A 20012-nucleotide genomic window follows, 5' to 3' on the forward strand; every position below is an offset into this window, starting at 1 on the left:
ACGCAATGACGATAATGGTGTTGAAAGGTTCAATGTGGCACATTCTAGTACTGAACGTGTATCAAGGGTCGGGGAAAAGAAGTATTACATTTTGCATTGAAGAGCATCTGCAGGTGCCGATCATTTTGGCATTCACGCGTGTAGCCTTAAATGGTTAACATGGTCGCAACGGAGGATAAAGGTCAAATTTTGGATTCTTTCATAGTATCAACCATTTTCACAGTGAAAGTGTATCTCCCCAAAACATTATAGTGGAATATGGTTTGTAGTTGTTGCAATAAAAATGATGTGTGATTTTGTTTCAAGAAATCTATCTGCACAATCAAGTGTATCTGCTCATAATAGTACATTGGAATATGGTTTATGAATTTGTTGCAATCAAAATGTTGTGTTGTTTTATTTGAAGAAATCTAGCTGTAAATCAAAATGTTTTGCTTGTTTAACAGAGTTCTGGGACAGATATGAACCATTTCTAGGATGATCTTATGAATGGTTTTGACAACTTATTTGGAAGTAGCAGCCAATGATAAGAAATTTTTGAACACATCTGATAAAACCTTAAGATGGGTAGTCTGCATCTTGGCCAATTCAAGAAGCAAGCTTCATTTTTTCTTAGGGAGAAGCTCAAAACAACTAGGCTTGTGCTAACTGATGTCACTGAGGCAGAATTGTAAGACTCCCTCTTTGTTCTAAAATCTCAATAGGGTTTATAATAATATTGGGTGCATCATATTTTTTGTGTTTTAATATTTTCATTTTTTAGTTATTTGTTGGTTTGCAAAAAATTATCCTTTGTTAATTTTGACCAAATCCAGAACAGAATACTGTTGCCATTCGATAATGGTGCATGTTAAATTCCATTGTGCATATATCAATTCTTCCTTAAATTCCATTATATTGTCTTGCTTGCCAAATCTGTGTATGTACTGGTAAATTGATGGTGAAGCAAATTTCTAGATAAGTATCCCTGCATTCATTTATTATGTTAACAAGTCAGGGTCTCTTTCAGTACATTGATGGAGAATTCAAATTTAATGTGGACATCAATAAATTGTGAATATGTTATTACCCTGGTGTGGCAGAGAATAATAAGATTATAGATACACGAGGATAAACTTCATATAAAATAAACTTATTTCCTTTCGCTTATTCCTTTCCATAGTTAAACTAGTTATTTTTTTATAATATTTAAATTAATAAGACTACATGTATGCACGATAATGGCATGCATTTGTCTTTCCCACATCGTGCTTGAGAGGGAGCAAATTGTGAGTGAAAACAAGAGAGTTATTAAAAGCACAACAACGCAAGGTACATACATACACGTACACCTTCATGTGTCTCTAGCCATCCACTATTGTTATCATACATGAAAGGTTAGGCAGAGTCTATTTTGGGTATCAAGCCATCTACTATTGTAATGATACACAAAGGTTAGGCGAGAGTCTATTTTGGGTATCACTATTAAGGTTACATCCACGGGCAGTATCTAACTTAAAAACTATGAAAGGATAATAAGCTAAGTTGTTGCCATTTCCATTATGTATATCTAGCGCAAAGAAGCAAAGTCTAGGCCAAATGGCATTACCATGTTATAAACTATGTGGTTGTCATTATTAACACGTTTTTGTTATGCTTGTACAATGGTTATAAAGTCTAGGTTTGATGCCATTACCATCATTAAAGTAAGTGGTTGTCACTGGTCAGGATGAAAATCACACGGTAAAGAGCATGGTTTATGGAAAACAAATTATTATGGTTATTATTTCATATATTAATTAATAATATAATATATTGACCTTGATATACTCAAAATTTAAATAAAGAAATCAACATGAGAAAGGCCACACATATGGTTCAAACGTTTCGAAAATTTATATATATATATATATATTCACAAAGTTTACACTCATTCAACCATAAATAGTATTCAAAATTCAGTTTATTAAAGCGTGAAAGATTGTGGCCCACAAATACCACAAGTGGAGCGTGGGCAATAGCAAAACTTTATGTGGCCCACAAACACTCCCCACACTTTCGCATTCCAACCTTAAAAAAAGAAAAGAAAGATAATTGTAATTGAAACACAAAGTCCAATCTCCGGGATCCACCTTATCAAAAAATCCACGTAATTGTAACATACTGATCCATTCCATGGGATCCGCCTTACCATAATCCTCCTTTTATGTGGATAAATGTAGAGCCTGCTTCTCTTTTTTCTTAAAATAGTTGGTCAACCTTGGACGTGGATGACATCAAATAACAGAAGATACCACATGATATCCACCTGCCTCCGGCACTCCTATAAATACAGCTATTTGCTTCACTGCTTTGGCACGACGCTCACTGCTCTTCATTCAAACTTTGAAGCTTACTGTGTTTTCTAACCAGAGAAAGGAGATCAATAATGGCGGCCAGCGGACTTGGCACTCGATTCAGCGCTGTTTTCCTGATCGTGCTGCTCGTTATAACCATGGGTAAATCTGCTCACTTACTGCTCTATTTGTTTCTTCTCATATTCATATTCATATTTTGATCGATGGATTGTTTGTTTGTTGTTGAAATGTTGGGTGAATCATGCGTAATGTGATGTGATGCAGGGATGATGATGGAGGTTCAAGTGGCAGAGGGTCGAACGTGCAAAACCCAGAGCGACAAATTCAAAGGGTACTGCGTGGCAAGCGCCAATTGCAAAAGTATTTGCATTACTGAGGGATTTCCAACTGGAAGCTGCGAATTCCATCTGCTCGACAGAAAATGCTACTGCTCCAAGCCCTGCCCTTGATCTCCAACGGCTGCCACTGCAGCAATAATAATAATAATAATGATCTGCTAATCCTGCTACTCTACTCTTCTCTGCTGTGTGGACTTCATTATTTTAATAAAGTACAGAGGCGTCCTGGAGTTGCTGTTGGTATTGTTGAGTTGGTATTTTCAAGTAATTTGAGAATAAATATTCCATGTTTTGACTGTTGTCGATGATGTGTGATCTAAAGTGATGTCATTATCTTTATGTATGTTGAAACAAATACCAAATACAAGCTAAAATCATCTAGCAGTCATTTCACTTATCAAGTGCATATCTCCAGAGCCATTATCAACAAGGGCATGGTCATATTGCCCAATTTTATTCGTAACACAATAACTCAATGTAGAATTATTACAAACACGGTAACAGAATAATCCGAGTTATTAGAAACACAGTCACACAATAATCCTTCTCACAGTTGTAAATGATAAAGAAAAAAAACATAAGATAATTTTGGCACAATAAGAACCAGGAATTACCGGCAGCAATTTCACCCATCAAAACTCAAAAGTGACTCATGGACCCAACCCACATATGGAGCAACAAAAAGTGTATAGGCCGCAGGGTCATAGGACACTACCACTTGCCCCTACCACTTGCCACCCACACTAGAGATGCAGATGGTGCTTTTGATCTTCTACTGTCACTACATCTTACTATCTCCACCCCACACAATTTTTTCAGCTCACGATATTTTTGTGAAAAAGAAATTCAATAGTAAGGTTGTCAGCTACCTAAAGGTTATGTTATTTAGATTATACTGACTATGAATGATTTGGCTATGGGTTATAGCCTATTGTACAGTCCTTTGCTATATTTTTTACTATATTTTTTTCAAGAAAAGGATTCATTTGGTATATCTTTTCTCTCACTATTAGTAAAATTCAAATAATCCCAAAATACTTTAAGAAATTGAGTCCTCATGATGCACTTACAACCAACTCAGACTCCAATGCTTCTCTAGTAGAAATTTGATGGTATGTAGTGATAAGAATCAACAATAGCAGAGATAACATCACTTCCCTTGACTTTCCAAAATTTTGCAAAACTTAATCTTTATTCAACAAAAGTGTAGCTATTGAACCAAAAAATTGGTTCTTTAAAAGATTGATCTAAACAAATTAGTTGCACAAATCAATTTCAGTTTTCCCAAGATTGAAGGTAAACACCTAAGAGTAAATTATAAATAATAGTTATTTTGATAAAATACCTATTTAGACCACTCAACCTAAATGAAATAACCAACATTGTCACCTCCAATTATACCCCTTAATAACTTAAATAATACATTTAAAAATTAGATTATCATACAAATAATGTAATACCTAAAAAAAATTACAATAAAACAATAAATATATTAACTAATAAAAAATAAAAATAAACAAATTTTTAATTATATTAAAAAATATTTACTTTTATTTTCAATAAATATATTAACCAATAAAATTTAAAAATGAACAAATTTTTAATTATATTGAAAAAAACTTATTTTTATTTTTAATTTCATGTTGTAAATAAAAAATAAATTAATAATAATAAATTCATCACTATCATTTTTGTTTATGCAAATTAATAAATTTTACATAATTATAACAACTTTTTAATATAACAATGCATCACAATTCACATTATAGTTGGAAATAGTTTGGTAATTTTAATATATTAAATTATTATTTAAATTGAAAATTTACATTCAAATTAAAAATAAAACTTTTCAAACATTAAAAGAATAAGTTATTCACCATAATCATAAGTGTGCATGCCTTTTGTCACATGTATTCTTTCTTTTCAATTTTTTAATTTGTTCCATGGAAAAAATGTATTTGTCGTGAGATGAATTGGTTGGAAAGTTAATTGTGGTTACTATCAGAATTTTGATAATGGTTTTTTGCAATTTCAAATTATTATATAAAATGTAAAAATGGAATGTTTTAATAGTTTTTTAAAATATTAAATTTATTTATATATTTAAAAATATATTTTATATAATTAAAATTTATAATTTACTTAAAATTTGTATTTTTAAAATTTTAATTTCTTTTTAAAATATAGAAATTAAATTATTTTTTCATAATTATACCATAAATTATTATATTTTATAAACTCATTAAATAATGACAATATTTTGAATCAAAATAATTATTACCCAAATTTTATTTTATTATAAATAAATTAGTATGTTAAATTAATTTAATTAAATATCATATATAGGTAATTTTTAAGAGATAAATCACTACATATTATTAATAGGGGTTGTTTACTTATTATTTTATTAAGTAATAATAACAAACAATAAGTTTGTCTTTACCATCTATATAATTGAATAAATTTTATTTATTCTAATTATTTAAATTAGATTTAATTAATTAAATTTTTTCAAAAAAATTACAATTTCTATTTTATAGTTAATTTATTGACTCTTTTTTAATAAGACTGTAATTTATATTTTATTCTAAAAAATGTTGTTTTTATGAGATATTTCAAGATCACTCGATCTGGATGATGATCATTTTTGCATTTTTGATGTGGAGAAGTTTGGGCCCCACTTTGTCAACTTTATGTTTTACATATTTTTTTTTTGTCTATAGAGTGGTTTTGGCTAGACTATGTGTCATATTTGGACATTCTTGATAGAGGTATGTCTTTTGTCTTTCGTTCTTGAATTTGGATCAGTGTTGGACAAAACTCTACCATTTCATTCATATTTGCATTAGATAGAAACATAAGTTTTGCATGTTCAAATACTTGTGGAGATGTCTCAAAGGATAGGAACACATATCTTAATTTCATATGGTCAGGATTCCATTATAGAAAGGGTTTATAAGAGGAGCCAAGGTGGATGTTTCTTTCTAAATGGTTGGTAAAGGTTATGTGGAAGGCAATATGCCATATGAGGTGGAAATTTTGGACTTCTCTAATGATTCTTTGGAGGGCTAAAGGATCTAATACAACACTGATTTAGGTCTAAGGGATGCTTCATCGAGGTTCTAGACCACTAAAAGAGGCCACTCCAAAGATCCTATGCCATACAAAACAAGAGATAGTTGAACACTGTGTCATGATCTTAAGGAAATTAGAGGAAGGCGTGATAGGTCCTTTTGGAAATCAAACCAAGGACCATAAATACAAATGTCCTTCTCTCCATTCAAGGACTAATGACTCTTAGAATATTGTAGATCCATCAATCCTAAATGCTTGATTGAAAAAGGATGGTGGTTTATCACACTCAATGTATGAACTAGTAAACACATTGAATGCGATATGTAATGAGTTTGATTTTCTCTACAACCATGATATAAGTTAGTGGGATATATTTTCTATTTCTGGATTTGTTGGCCATGTGTTAGATTTAAAGCTTTAGATTGGTGGCACATCGTCAAATTTGAAGGCAATAAGGCATCAATCTTATGAGGGCTCTAGAAAGACAAAGAGATGTAAATGTATAAAGAATACAAAGGAGACCATTAACCTAAACCTAGGTGAAAAAACAAAGAATAATGTTATGGAGATGTGAGACTAAGCTTTTGTAGGACATTTTCTAGCGAAGAGAATAAGTTTGAAGGAATTGAATAATTGGACCAAGCAAAATTTTAATTTGGGGCCTCTACACATACCCTAATTCTAGTAAATGGATGGTTGGCTTAGGTAATTAGGAAAAACAAATAAACTAAAAATATATTGCACCAACATTGGAAGTGGTGATCTCAATATTTATTTTTAAAGAAATGGCATATTGAGTCTGATGCCAAGTAAACTAATGTGGACATTCTCTTGGTCTAATAGAAATTATGGATATCAAAAAGGAAGTCAACTTCTTCCACCACAATTTGGATGATGAGGGTATTCCATTCAGGTATGTATTTTTCCACCATTGTGGGAACCTTTCAACTGAATGGAATTACCTATGTATTAATTTTGAAATTGTAGCAAGAAAAGGCTTCATTTGACTTATGCCTTAGTCAAATGGAGAAATTTTATTTTCCACATCAGCAGGATAACTTTGATTGTAGTTAGTTAGAGTGACATGGCCTTGTCTACCAGTTAAGTTAATAAATTCGAGTTATAGTCTAGAAGTAGAGTTATGCATGTGTTGATTGCTAAAATTTAACAATCTAGTTTAGTTATTTTCAATTGAGCTCGGTTAACTAAGCTCTAGTCATTAATTGAGTCAGTTGAAGTTTAGTTGAGTAGTTATGATTGTTTTTAACTCATTGATCTCTCAGGTAACTAGTTAGTCAGCTAAAAATAGACCCATTCATGTATGGAATTTGAATTGCCTAGTTGAGTGCATGGAAAATGAACATTTGTATTTACACTTGTATATTGTTGAGTGTACAATGCTTTTGCACTAAGAAGGTGGTTAATTGCCCTTGGATTTGCATAAGGAAATAGGGAATTTCCTTATTATTTAGGAGCTTAATTCCTCCAATATTGCACAAGGAAATAGGAGGTTGGTTGAGGCTTGAATTGGCTAAGTGTTGGCTAGAGAAAGTCAGGAAGTAGGAGAACAATATTGCAGTGCAGTGTGTGTTTAAGAGTTGAAGCAAGACATTTTAATTGTTTCTCTTTCTCATCTATATTAATGCAAAGTAGCAAAGGGGTTTTTCCGAGTTGGGTTCCCCTATAAAATCATTGTGCTCCTTGTCTTTTGATTGTTGCATGTTATTGCATGTGTTTATATCATATATTTTCCTTTACGCAGAATAGTAGAAGAAATATATGTCTCTTGATTTCAATTTGATTTCATTAGCAGTAGAAAATTTTGCAATTTCTACATGGTACCAGAGCCTCGAAATACTACATAGAAACCTTGTTCTGGATCTTCTCTTAGAGAATTTTTTATTTGTATAGTTTCTGGTGCAGATTCTCTTCAGTGCAGGAAAAATGTCTTTCAACAGATTGAGGTTGGAGTATGCATTGGAGGGCACCATGAATTTTTGTGCTTGGAAGAAAAGATGGAAGTTGTCCTCGATGAAAATGGAGTATGGGAATATACACAAACTGATATTCCAAAACCAACAACATTAGATGCACAAGGACTTTCTCAGTGGAAGAAAGACACAGTAAGGGACAAGAGGATTATTTTGGCAGGTGTCAGAGATCATGTGGTTTCAAACTTGCATGGAAAGGAGACTCATTTTGCAATGTGGAAAACTCTCACAGACCTCTTCCAAAGTAGGAGTGATGCCAGGAAATTGGAATTGAGAGACAAGATAGGAACATTCACATGCAGAAAAATGAAACCATTCCTCAGTACCTATCCAGATTCACTCAAGTTTGAGATGAACTTGGAGGAGTAGGATAATATGTGCCATCATCTGAACTTGTGAGCTTAGCACTCTTTGTTCTTCTGAAATCCTGGCACATCCATTAGCATTTAGTTAATGGAAGAGACAAGCTACCAGATCGGTAGAGACTTTGGTATGATTTGGTGCAAGAGGAGATCAGAAAAAACACTAAAGATGGTGTCACATCCATTGCAAATGAGGAAGAAGATTGTGCTCTAGTTGGTAAAGGAAATCATGCCAAGGGAAAGAAGGCTCAAGGTGAGGAAGAGTCCATCCAGAATAATGGCAAGAAGAAGCACCTCAGAAAAATAAAATATTTTCACTGCCATGAATATGGACACTACGCAACCAAGTGTCCGCATAAGAAATCTAGCAAGGATCCTGCAACAGGAGTAGGAGGAGATGATTTGAAATATCGATTCGAGTTAGATTTCACCCTCATTGCTTGCATGGAAAGCACAGTAAGAGGGAGTGAGTGGTATCTAGATTTTGGTGCCTCATATCATATGAAAGGAAACAAGGAATTCTTCATTTGCATAGAGGAAAAGGATCTCAAATTGCACATATAATTTGGAGATGATGGGAGGTATAGTACTAAAGGCATTGGTATAGTCACCTTTAAGATTGAGTCAGGCTCCCATCTTCACTTGAAAAATGTAATTTATGTGCCTGGGCTGAAGAAAAAATTCATTTTTGCAGTTGTATTGGAGGACAAAGGTTATGATGTGGTGTTTAGTAAGGAAAAATATTTTCTAAAGCATGTTGCTACTGTACAAGTGAGACATATTGGTGTTAGAGTGAAAAATATCTACAATCTAGAGGCATATTTCACCATGCATGTAGTTATACATCCAAGAGTGAGGTGGGACCATGTAGACCGTTAGTTCCAAAGTTGCAAAGATTTGGGCAGGGTCGATAGGAGAGTAGTAGTAGTCTCAATATACTCTTGTCATGGATCATTACCCTTTCTATAGTGACCCATAATATTCTATAGTAGAAGGATCAATTTCAGTTGATGCAGTCAGATCTTGAGCAGCTATTGCAGACTAGTTGCAATCAGATGTTGAGGAGAACAAATCAATATTGAGAGCAACGCATACAGCACAATGAAAAATCAACAACAGTGCAATTTTCCTAGTAGACAGTGTAGAGACTAGTAACAGTCAGAGACAAGAGATAGTTGCAACTCAGAGACATTGTTGGTTCAATATTTTGGACGCTTCTCAATTGCATTTGTTGCAGTAGTAACAAAAAAAATGAGAGGGAGTTTTGTTATAGTACATTCCTATAAGAGTAGGATTGGGATTGTGCAAAATCATTTTTTTACTAAGAGAGAGTGTTGAAATTGTAGCAAGAAAAGGCTTCATTTGACTTATGCCTTAGTCAAATGGAGAAAATTGATTTTCAACATCAGAAGGATGACTTGAATTGTGATTAGCTAAAGTGACATGGCCTTATATACTAGTTAAGTCAGTAAATTAGAGCTATAGGCTAAAAGTAGAGTTGCGCATGGGTTGATTGCTAAAATTTAGGAATCTAGTTCATTTACGTTTAGTTGAACTTAGTCAATTGAGATCTGGTCATTAATTGAGTCATTTGAAGGTCAATTGAGTAGTTATGATTGTTGTTAACTTAATGCTCTCTCAGTTACCTAGTCAATCAGCTAAAAATAGACCCATTCATGCATGGAATTCGAACTGCCTAGTTGAGTGGATGCAAAAGGCACATTTGTATTTATAATTGTATATTGTTGAGTGTACAATGCTCTTCCACTGGGAAGGTCATCAATTCCCCTTTGATTTGCGCAAGGAAATAGGTAATTTCCCTATTATTAGGAGCATAATTCCTTTAGGATTGTGCAAGGAAATAGGAGGTTGGTTGAGGTTTGAATTGGCTAAATTTTGGCTAGTGCAAGTCACGAAGTAGGAGAACAATATTGCAGTTCAAGGTGCACTTCAAAGTTGAAGCAAGACATTCTAATTATTTCTCTTTCTCATATAAGTTAATGCAAATCATCTAAGGGGTTTTTCCCAGTCTGGTTGCCTTGTAAATCATTGTGTTCCTTCTATTTTGATGGTTTCATGTGATTGCATGTGTTTCTATCGTGTGTTTTCCTTTCTGCAAAATAGTAGAAGAAATTTATGTCTCTTGATTTCAGTTTGATTCATTAGCAGTAGAAAATTTCTTACAATTTCTACATGTAAAACAATTGGGCCCCAAGGAAGAATCCAATGGACCTAGATATATTCGAACTAGGAACAATACAAATTATGAACAAGAAAGATGATATATGGATTCAAGCAAATTCAGATGGTGTTTAAAAAAGACTTGTGGTAGTATATATTCAAATTTCACACACTAGATAGGCCAAAGAAGCTAATGTAGATACGATCAATGAAATCAAGGAGAACAAGATCATTCCAAGTAGGATCCATTAGTCTCACTCTTGAATACAAGTTTTTCTTTGGAAAATTATATTTTTGGGACATGAGGAAATGAAGTTTGGTCCAAAGAATTGGAAGCATCAACTAATGTTATACCTAGTTTGTATGGTATACAAATCCTAACCCACCACCCTTCATACCTATGTCTAAAATTGTAGAGGGTCTTTGTGTTGGTCAAGCACCAAAAGGTCCCCTTGCAGGCCCTATTATGGATTGTATGCTAATTAGTAAAGGTTCATAGGATTTAAATCCCTTGGAATGGTTCAAGTACAACTTAAGACATAGAAATAAAGGCACTCTCAACTTTACGGGAAAGGGGCTTAGGTTCTTATGAAGAGAATGTTCCCAAGTGTAATAAAAAGGAAGGAAATATTTCATGTCTATGGCCCAAAAAAAGCATGATCTAATGTCATGTGTGGGAACCAACTAGCCTTAGTTGGGGATCTTAGAGAAAATGTGTCAAAAAAGTGTTTTGACACATTTTTTTAATGTATATTCAAATTTATCAATGTGGGTCTTCTCAAGAGTATGCATAATGGGTACTCGTTGGATGTGGAATTTAATTCCGCATCCAATGAGTGTCTACAATTGTTACACGTCATTTTTTCACCATGACACTTGACTGGTAAAATGGATCTCTTGCCATGCATAAAAATGTTCCATTGCACTCCCTTATAGGTAAAATAATAAAAAACCCTTGAATAAGATGTGAATTTTGGGTAAAATTGTCTTGATGACTTGTTAAGTATTACCTGCACATTTTTCCTAGTATGTTTCCATGCATTCGTAGTTTCTATCCTTGAAATATATGCAAAACTACACTTTGTCTTCCACTATAGACCGCGCACATAACTCCAAGAAAAGTAAAAATAAAAAGTGAATTCCAGAAGAATTGTTGGATGAATATATCCCAACTGAAAGCTTCTCATGTCATATCTATTCGAGCCATACCCCTTAGATCACGGATCTAATTCCCTCTCATCAAGGAACCCTAATCCCCCAATTATAGGATCTCATCCTTCTCTTTTGAATTTGAAACTTCTTCCTCTTGGTCGATAAATTGACTATAGGTTAGAGGGAATAAGAGGTTTAGAAAAATATAGATTTATGTTGTTGGACTTAGATTGGAAGGCTTATCATCTAATGGGAGGGTTGCAGGCATTTGGGAGTAACCTCATGACATTAAGGCAGAGGTTGTAAGGCTCTTCTTTATCCTTGAATTAATACAAATGAATCACTTTTTCCATTGTATCGTCTTATTGAAATGATGAATGATTTATGTCTCTTTTGTTATTCATTAAGATGATTTCAATCTCTAATCTCCTTCATCATTATATTAAGCTTGTTTGAATTGTCATGTTGCATATGCCTTTGATATTTCTTATGTCGGTGATTGTAGGTCTTTTCAGGCATTGAGAAGCTACATCGAGACAGAGCAAGGATCTTCATCAAGCATTTCACGAATAGGAAAGAGGCTTATTATCCTTCTCTTGTGTTTACAATTAAAATGAAATAAGCTTAGGAAAAGAGTTATTCAATCATCTATGTGTTTCCAGTTTCCTTTAGGATCTAGGGAGATCGTTGTTGTCAACAAGTGATGCTGGGTTGCCCCTACTTTGAACCCACAGTATGCATAAAAATGCATAAACAGAACTATCCTAGGTATTTGACTCTCAAAAGGGTCAAATATTCCTCCAAACAATGGTTAAGGCCCTTTACCAACAGTTCCTTTCTCTCGGAACCCAATCACCCTGCCAATACCTCCTATTAGGAGTTGAATCACCCCTTAACCTTCAAATAAGACTTTATTTAAAGCCTTCATTTATTTACCGCCTTCTGTATGAATCTTGCACGTTTTTCGATGCACCCTTATCGTAATCGGCTATCGCTCCTCCATGGGTCACGTTACACATGGCCTCATCACCCCTACGACTTCTGATATGCGACTATCGGAGTTGTTAACATAACACTTAAGCCTTAAATGGCTCGCACTACCACTTATCGCATATACACGAAATACGGGAATACAAAGGAAATCCCGCTTTGAAACACAAAAGTGAATTTCAAATGTTATATACCTCCATTCATATATATCGTCGGTTTCGGCTCATCGCTGGACTGTCCGCCGTGCCACCCTTCCGATCTCCTAAGCTCCTGACACTCAATCGTTGATAATTCCAAACTCAATCGTCGATTATCACTATCGGCGATATTGCCAAATCCCTTGACAGCTCCGATAATGTGATTAGCGATTAGATCTGGGTCGTCGATCTGGACTTTCGATCCGACGGTCCAGGATCTATCGCGATATCGCAATTGCTCTCCTCTAAGTCGGCCTTTCCACTCCGATATGCCGATCCGACCAATTGCCCGGACCCGATAAGGGTAAAAACCAACCTTTATAAATTTCAAGTCTAGTTTCCAATCCTGACTCCATTTTAAATCGTGACCGTTGATCGATTAGATCGAACGGTTGTTGTGCGTCTCCTTTTCACTTCTCCGCTACTATGTATACTTAGTTTTTTACACTAATACTTCAGCGTTTTCTCTGTGGTTGGGGTTTTCCAAAGATTCTGGTCTTCCGCTCTTTCCCTGCACACTCTTTCTCCTGGGCCTAAATCCTCATGCTCCCTTGATTGCTGTCACTTCAAAGTGACTCTTTATCATTCAAGTGGATTCAATGATCCACTACGATTCCACCGAATCGTTCTTCTTCCTTTGCGTATTCCTCTGAACTCTGCCTGCAACCACTGCTATAGAACCTACGAGTTCATGCATAATCCAACACTTGAAACACACATTCCACTCAGAATTGAGATGAATATATTAATAATATAAATAATTGATACATAAATGAGCCTTGATGTCTCGTACATGCCTGATTTTCTCTTTACAGTGGCCTCTGTTTACATTCTCTGCCTGTAGGCTTACAAACCACACTTTAGCTATCTATCTCTCTAACTTTTCTAACCTGTCTAACCTGTATCTGCCTTTTAGGCTTACATTTATACCCAGGGACTCTAAAACCAATTCTGGTTTAGATCCATGAATTTCTTAACAAAATTCCTAAATCTCCTCATTGTTCCTAAAACTCCTCTCAAATCCCTAAATCCATGAACTGACTCCTAATCTAAGATTTACAATCAATTCTCAAATCCCTCAATCTCTCAAATATCTTAAATCTCTCATGTTCTCCTATATTCAAGAACATTTACAAATATGCCTCACAATATTCAATTAATTCCCTATTCTAGGTTCTCTCATAAAATCACTCAAAGCATTAATAATTACATTTAATTCACACTTGGGAAACCAAGTTCCTTGAAAACAAAATACCCCTATGTCTACTAGATTACAATGAGTTTTCTTGGGCTAGATGCTCCTGCATCAGACTCCCAAAGTAGAAAATTTCCATGATCTCCTGATCATGTATCTTCATAAGTTGTTAGAAAAACCTCCAGGGTCCCAAACTTTAGTTTGTAACTGCCCAAATGCTTTGTTCCTCTACTGTTGTTGTACTTCTACTGTTTTCTTCTCCATTTTCTTTTTCTTGTCAATCAGATTCATACTCTGATTGATCATCCTTCCTACTACTGTTAATTTCCTCCATATGGCCTGTTTCATCATTAGCTGCCATAATCCTTTAATCTCCATTTCCAGCACATCCTTGAACTGGTCCACGTTCTACCATTCACTATTATTTCTTTCCTTCTGCTTCAGGTTGTTGCTGTTGTCCATCAATTTTTCAAACTGCTATTGTTTACTTTCCGTTTTTAGTTGCTAGTTTACTTGTCCTTCCTCTTTTGCACTTGCTCCAACTTCTGCTTTGCTTGCTCTTATGCTGACTCTTGCCTCACTTACTGCCTCCCTATCACCCTTACCCTCTCTCATGACTGAATCATGTCTGTTCAACATTTCCTCCAGCAAATTAACGTCTCCGTTCCATGGATTGAACTCTTCCATGGAGTCTTCTTCCTTCATTTGGCTGCTCATCTGTGCCAAGTTCCCTCCAGCATCTACAACTAAACCTACACACTCAAAACACTTGTTAAAATAAAAATCATAAGGCTTCTGTGCCTTATCTCCCTCTAGCAACACATCAGTATGCTGCTCTGATTTTTCCTCCTTTATCAGCACATCAATATGCTGATTTGAATTCCCCACAGAATTCATGAGACTGTCAGCTAGTCTCTCCTCCATACCATCTGCTTCTATGATGTCTTTCTGCTCTTGTCCACTGTACTGAACTCCTTCCTTTGCAATCACACTGTCATACTCTGACTTACCTAGCAAATACTCCAACAATTCGAGTTCTCTGTGACACTTCATAAGTACTTCATCATTACTTATGTTTCCTGCATTTATACATAAATTATCAATCTGAAATTTACAAGGCTCAACAGTCTCAATTGTTGCTTTACATATCAATTCTCCAAACTGAATTTCATCTCCTTCTTTCATAAGAAATTGTTCCTGTGTTGTCACAGTTTCAAACATCAATACATTATCAAGTTCTTTCTGCTGCAATAAATCACTGCTTTTCTCATTTAAGAGATATTCTCCATCGTCCTTTACTTTAGAATTTTTATCTTTTGAAAAATACTCTTCCATACTTCTGACAGCTTTACAAGATTTCTTATCCACTGCAAAACCTATAATTACATCAAAATTATTAGATTCATCAATACAAGGTTTTACCTGTTCTTGCTGGTTTTCATTTGTCCAAAAGTTCAGAAAGTCATCAATAATTCCTTCTTCTTCACCCAGAACTCCACCCTGCTCTGGTTCACAAATGGATACTTCCATTCCCATTTCAGTTTCTATGAGTTCTTTAGATTTCAATTGAACATCCAGTATCTGTTCAAGCTTCATTATCTCTTCTGCTAATTGCATATTCACCTGTTGACTTCTCTTCTCTTGTAACCTTCTTTGTAATTTATACATTTTATGCCACCTTACTGGCTTTCTCTTCAAGACCCAACCTTGTCTTTGGTTATCTTCTAGCAGCATTACTAATACATCGAGTTGTCCTCTTATCTCAACCATTTCCTTATCAATCTCTGCTTGACTCATCAATTCCCTATGGATTGTTTGAGCATCCTTTTCCTTCATCTTGTAGATTTGTTATGAACCTTCCATATGACTTTCCACAGCCACCTTTTCTTCAGTGTGAGCTTCTACACCTTCAACCAATCAGCTTCATCCTAAGTTGATCTCTCACCAAGCTTCTCCTCTGCCAGGTTTCCAAGTCCTCTTTCTTTAGAACTTGCACTGAGCAATCTTGCTCTCTCTTTCTTTGGTTGCTCCACTCACTACTCTTAAGGACTCCTCTGTCCTTATCTATTCCAAGCCTTAGCTGGAATAAGGTTCTGCTAAAATTCTAATAACTTCCAAAAGTTCTTCCTATAACCTCACTACTGTAGTCTTGTGCCAAACTTGCATTCTATTCAACTGGTGCTACTTTCATACCTCTGTTTACTTAAGCCAAAGATCATTCCCAAGCTTTCAAAAGCTTTATTCTCAATTTCCTTTTGAGAATACTCTTATCCTCTTTGTCCAACCTTCAATTGGATTCTTCAGGTTCATTGTTGCTGCATGGTTGTACAAGCAGTATTCATCTATTTTCCACATTCGAGTGAATTTTCATCCTCCTCAAGAAAACAAACATCACTGCATTTTCTTTATGCTGCTACCTATGCATTAGTTTAAAAACACACATTCTCCAATCTTTGATCAAATTAAAACAAACATATCATCTCACCTTCAACATCTATGCATGATCTTGTTCCACCACTTCCTGCCCTTTGAATGGACTGTCCTGTGTCTTTTTCATCTGCAAATTCTGCTATACATCATCTCTGTGTACCTATTTTCTGTCAGATTATAATCTGATCCTTCCTCTTGCCTGCATAAACATCTTAAAACACATAACTGTATTTTCAATTCCTTCACACAAAAATTCTCTGTTATGTTTTAACCCAACTGTTTTTAATTACAATTATGCTCTGCTATCAATTGTTTTAAACATAGTCATGCTCCGATACAAAATGATGCTGGGTTACCCCTGCTTTGAATGCACAGTATGCATAAAAATGCATAAACACAACTGTCCCAGGTATTTGACTCTCAAAAGAGTCAAATATTCCTCCAAACAATGGTTAAGGCCCTTTAACAATAGTTCCTTTCTCTCGGAACCCAATCACCCCGCCAATACCTTCTATCGGGAGTTGAATCACCCCTTAACCTTCAAATAAGACTTTATTTAAAGCATTCTTTTATTTCCCGCCTTTTGTACGACTCTTGCATGCTTTCCAATGCACCCTTATCGTAATCGGTTATCGCTCCTCCATGGGTCACGTTACACATAGCCTCATCACCCCTCCAACTTTCGATATGCGACTATCAGAGTCGTTAACATAACATTTAAGCCTTAAACGACTCGCACTACCACTTATCGCATATACACGAAATACGGGAATACAAAGGAAATCTCGATTCGAAACACAAAAGCGGATTTCAAATGTTATATACCTCCATTCATCTATATCGTCGGGTTCGGCTCATCGCTGGACTCTCCGTTGTGCCACCTTTCGATCTCCGAAGCTCCCGACGCTCGATCGCCGATAATTCCAAACTCTGATCGCTGATTATCGCTATCGACGATATTGCCAAATCTCATGACAGCTTCGATAATGCGATTAGTGATTAGATCTGGGCTGGACTTTTGATCCGACGGTCCAGGATCTATCGTGATATCGCAATCACTCTCCTCTATTGAAAATAATACTGAGAGGGGGGATGAATCAATATTACCAAGTTCTTTTAATAAATCTTCCTTATTTATACTTCGAATTATTTTTGCATGTTAGTACCATAAAAATAATGAGCATGAACAAGAAAAACAGATAGTCACACCAAAGAACACAAGATATAAGGTGGAAACCCAATGTGGGTGAAAACCACCTGCTGCAATATGTCTCTATCTTCTTTCAAATTAGAAACTCCTTTTACAATGGTTTTGTACTGGTGCAGTCCTTTACCAGTACGCAGGCTGCAACCTGCAGAGAGCTACAACTCTCTCTCGTTTTCCAGTCTCTCCTGGAAGGGAGCTACAACCCCCCTACTTCTTTTCTTTCAAGGACCACTTTTCATAAATTTTGAAACTGGATCCATGAACATCAAATGATCATCAAGTACAAGTAAATCACCCAGTCAACTGCATTAACCAGATCAATAGTAACAGTAAACTAAACCCAGAACACCTTATCAACAGAGAAAAGTCAGTCAAATAAATGCCTTAATACAGATACGCAGTTTTTCTTTCTCTGGCCTGCGTGGCTACGCACTTCACCTTCTGCTCCCCTGCATATACCCGCAGAGAGCCTTTTGCTGCACCACGTACACACGCACTGTTCCTTCAATTACGCCGCGTACTGCTACTGTAGCCACGCACCCAGAGATGCTATCGCGCCGCGTACTGCTACTGTAGCCACGCACTAACAGATGCTATTGCGCTACGTACCTACGCACCTGCGGCTTCTGAAGGGCCACGTACTTTCACTGTGCCTACGCACCTGAACCTCTGTCGCGCTGCGTACCCACGCACTGCGCCTTCTTCTTCTCTGCGTACCCACGCAGTGCGCCTTCTTCTGCTGTGCGTACCCACGCACCTGCACTGTTAATCACCTGTGTACCTCTGGTTAGGGCCGAATTGGCAGTCCACCAGTGTGCTATAGATAGTCAGATGCCCAGATCTGATCATGCACCCAAGAGATCAAGCTTTTAAACCGATAACCCAATATTTCAGATCTTAAGATATTCAATTTGCAAAGATGTCTTGGCCAAGTGATCTCCTTCCCTATTTATAGTCAAATTAAATCCTATACCACGGGCCAAAACCATAGAAACAAGAACGGCGGGCTAAATACCACGGGCCAAACATAAGAAACCCCACGTGAGCGCGCTTCTCTACCTTGAAGTAAGTGAACTGGGGGTACGCACCTTCTGAACGGGTGACCTGCGTGTATGGATGCACTTCCTGGCCGGCGTACCTGCGGGTACGCACCTTTTGAACTATTCTCCTGCGTACCTCTTAATTTTCAACATTTTGAGAGCCTGATTAGAGCATTGCCACCTGCATGAGTTGCCATCAAGTACAACCCATGAATCATAGAGTCATACCAGAATCATAATGCCAACAATCTCCCCCTTTGGACTTGATGGCAACCTCAAAATCTTCAACGTCATTCTCCCCCTTTGACATCAAGGGCAAAGGGTTATGCTCCCCCTAAGAACATGCTCCCCCTGACTATAAACCAGATCTCCAAAGAAGAACCATAATCCACCAAACACCATAAATGACCATAAATGACCATGAAAGAAATAGAGACATATTGCAGCAATATTCAGACCAACATCCATGATGTACTTCCTCCATAATGCCAACAATGCATTATATGCTCCCCCTGAACCTGTGCCATTCGATCTTCGACCAATCCGCAACCCAACAAATGTACGCATATACCCCAGATGAACCTTGCGTACAACCATCAATCAAAAGAGATTCAACAACATGATGATGCATCAATAACCACCAGCTTTTGCCTGAGGTATTCAAAGGTCTCCCTGGGCAATGGTTTGGTGAGTATATCAGCAACTTGTTCCTTAGAAGGAACATAATCCAACTTGACCTTTTGTTCAAGTACTTGTTCCCAGAGAAAATGATACTTGATCGGTATGTGCTTGGTCTTTGAATGCATGACTGGGTTCTTTGAAATGCTGATTGCACTTGTATTATCACATAAGATGGAGATGGGTGGTATACAAGTGATTTGAAAATCCTGCAAGGTCTGCATCATCCAAAGGAATTGAGTGCAGCAAGATGCAGCAGCAACATATTCTGCTTCAGCTGTAGACAAGGCAATTGAACTATGTTTCTTGCTGAACCAAGATACTAATCTGGAACCCATAAAGAATGCACCACCACTTGTGCTCTTTTTGTCATCCACGCTTCAGGCCCAATCTGCATCTGTATAAGCATGAAGTGTGAGATCTGTATCTCTAGGATACCATAAGCCATAGTTTTGAGTTCCTTGAAGATATTTGAAGTTTCGCTTTACTGCGTGAAGATGAGTTTCCTTTGGATTTGCCTGAAATCTTCCAACTATTCCTACTGCATGCATTATGTCTGGTCGGGTACCTGTCAAATAAAGTAGACTTCCAATCATAGATCTGTAGGTTGGTTGATGCACTGCTGCTGATTCATCATTTGCACTGAGGCTACATCCTGTGACCATGGGTGTACATACTGGTTTTGCATCTTCCATGCCATATTTCTTCAAAATCTGCTTGAGATACTTGGTTTGAGACAAAAAGATCCCTCCTTCTTTTTGTTGGATTTGCAAACCAAGAAAATATGTCAGTTCTCCCAGCAAGGACATTTAGAATTCTTTCTGCATTACCAAGGCAAAG

General features: G+C 36.2%; 1 protein-coding gene across 1 annotated transcript; it reads left to right on the forward strand.

Annotated features, from left to right (window-relative positions):
* Window positions 1-2339: 2339 nt before the first annotated feature.
* On the forward strand, window positions 2340-2966 carry LOC149251755 (defensin-2-like). Its single transcript, XM_089456578.1, has 2 exons — window positions 2340-2477; window positions 2601-2966. The coding sequence occupies exons 1-2, from the start codon at window positions 2408-2410 to the stop codon at window positions 2783-2785; spliced, it is 255 nt and encodes an 84-aa protein (XP_089312704.1). The 5' UTR covers window positions 2340-2407; the 3' UTR covers window positions 2786-2966.
* The last annotated feature ends 17046 nt before the right edge of the window (window positions 2967-20012 follow it).

This window comes from Pinus tabuliformis, chromosome 7 (assembly GCF_031772625.1).
Source record: "Pinus tabuliformis cultivar Carrire ecotype Pingquan chromosome 7, CPIR1, whole genome shotgun sequence".
NCBI classification, from domain to species: Eukaryota; Viridiplantae; Streptophyta; class Pinopsida; order Pinales; family Pinaceae; genus Pinus; species Pinus tabuliformis.

Bases quoted from the DNA above. Each gene is read 5' to 3' on its own strand.
- LOC149251755 (XM_089456578.1), top strand. From the start codon at position 2,408: ATGGCGGCCAGCGGACTTGGCACTCGATTCAGCGCTGTTTTCCTGATC. The intron at 2,478-2,600 runs GTAAATCTGCTC...GATGTGATGCAG, and splicing joins GCTGCTCGTTATAACCATGG to GGATGATGATGGAGGTTCAA.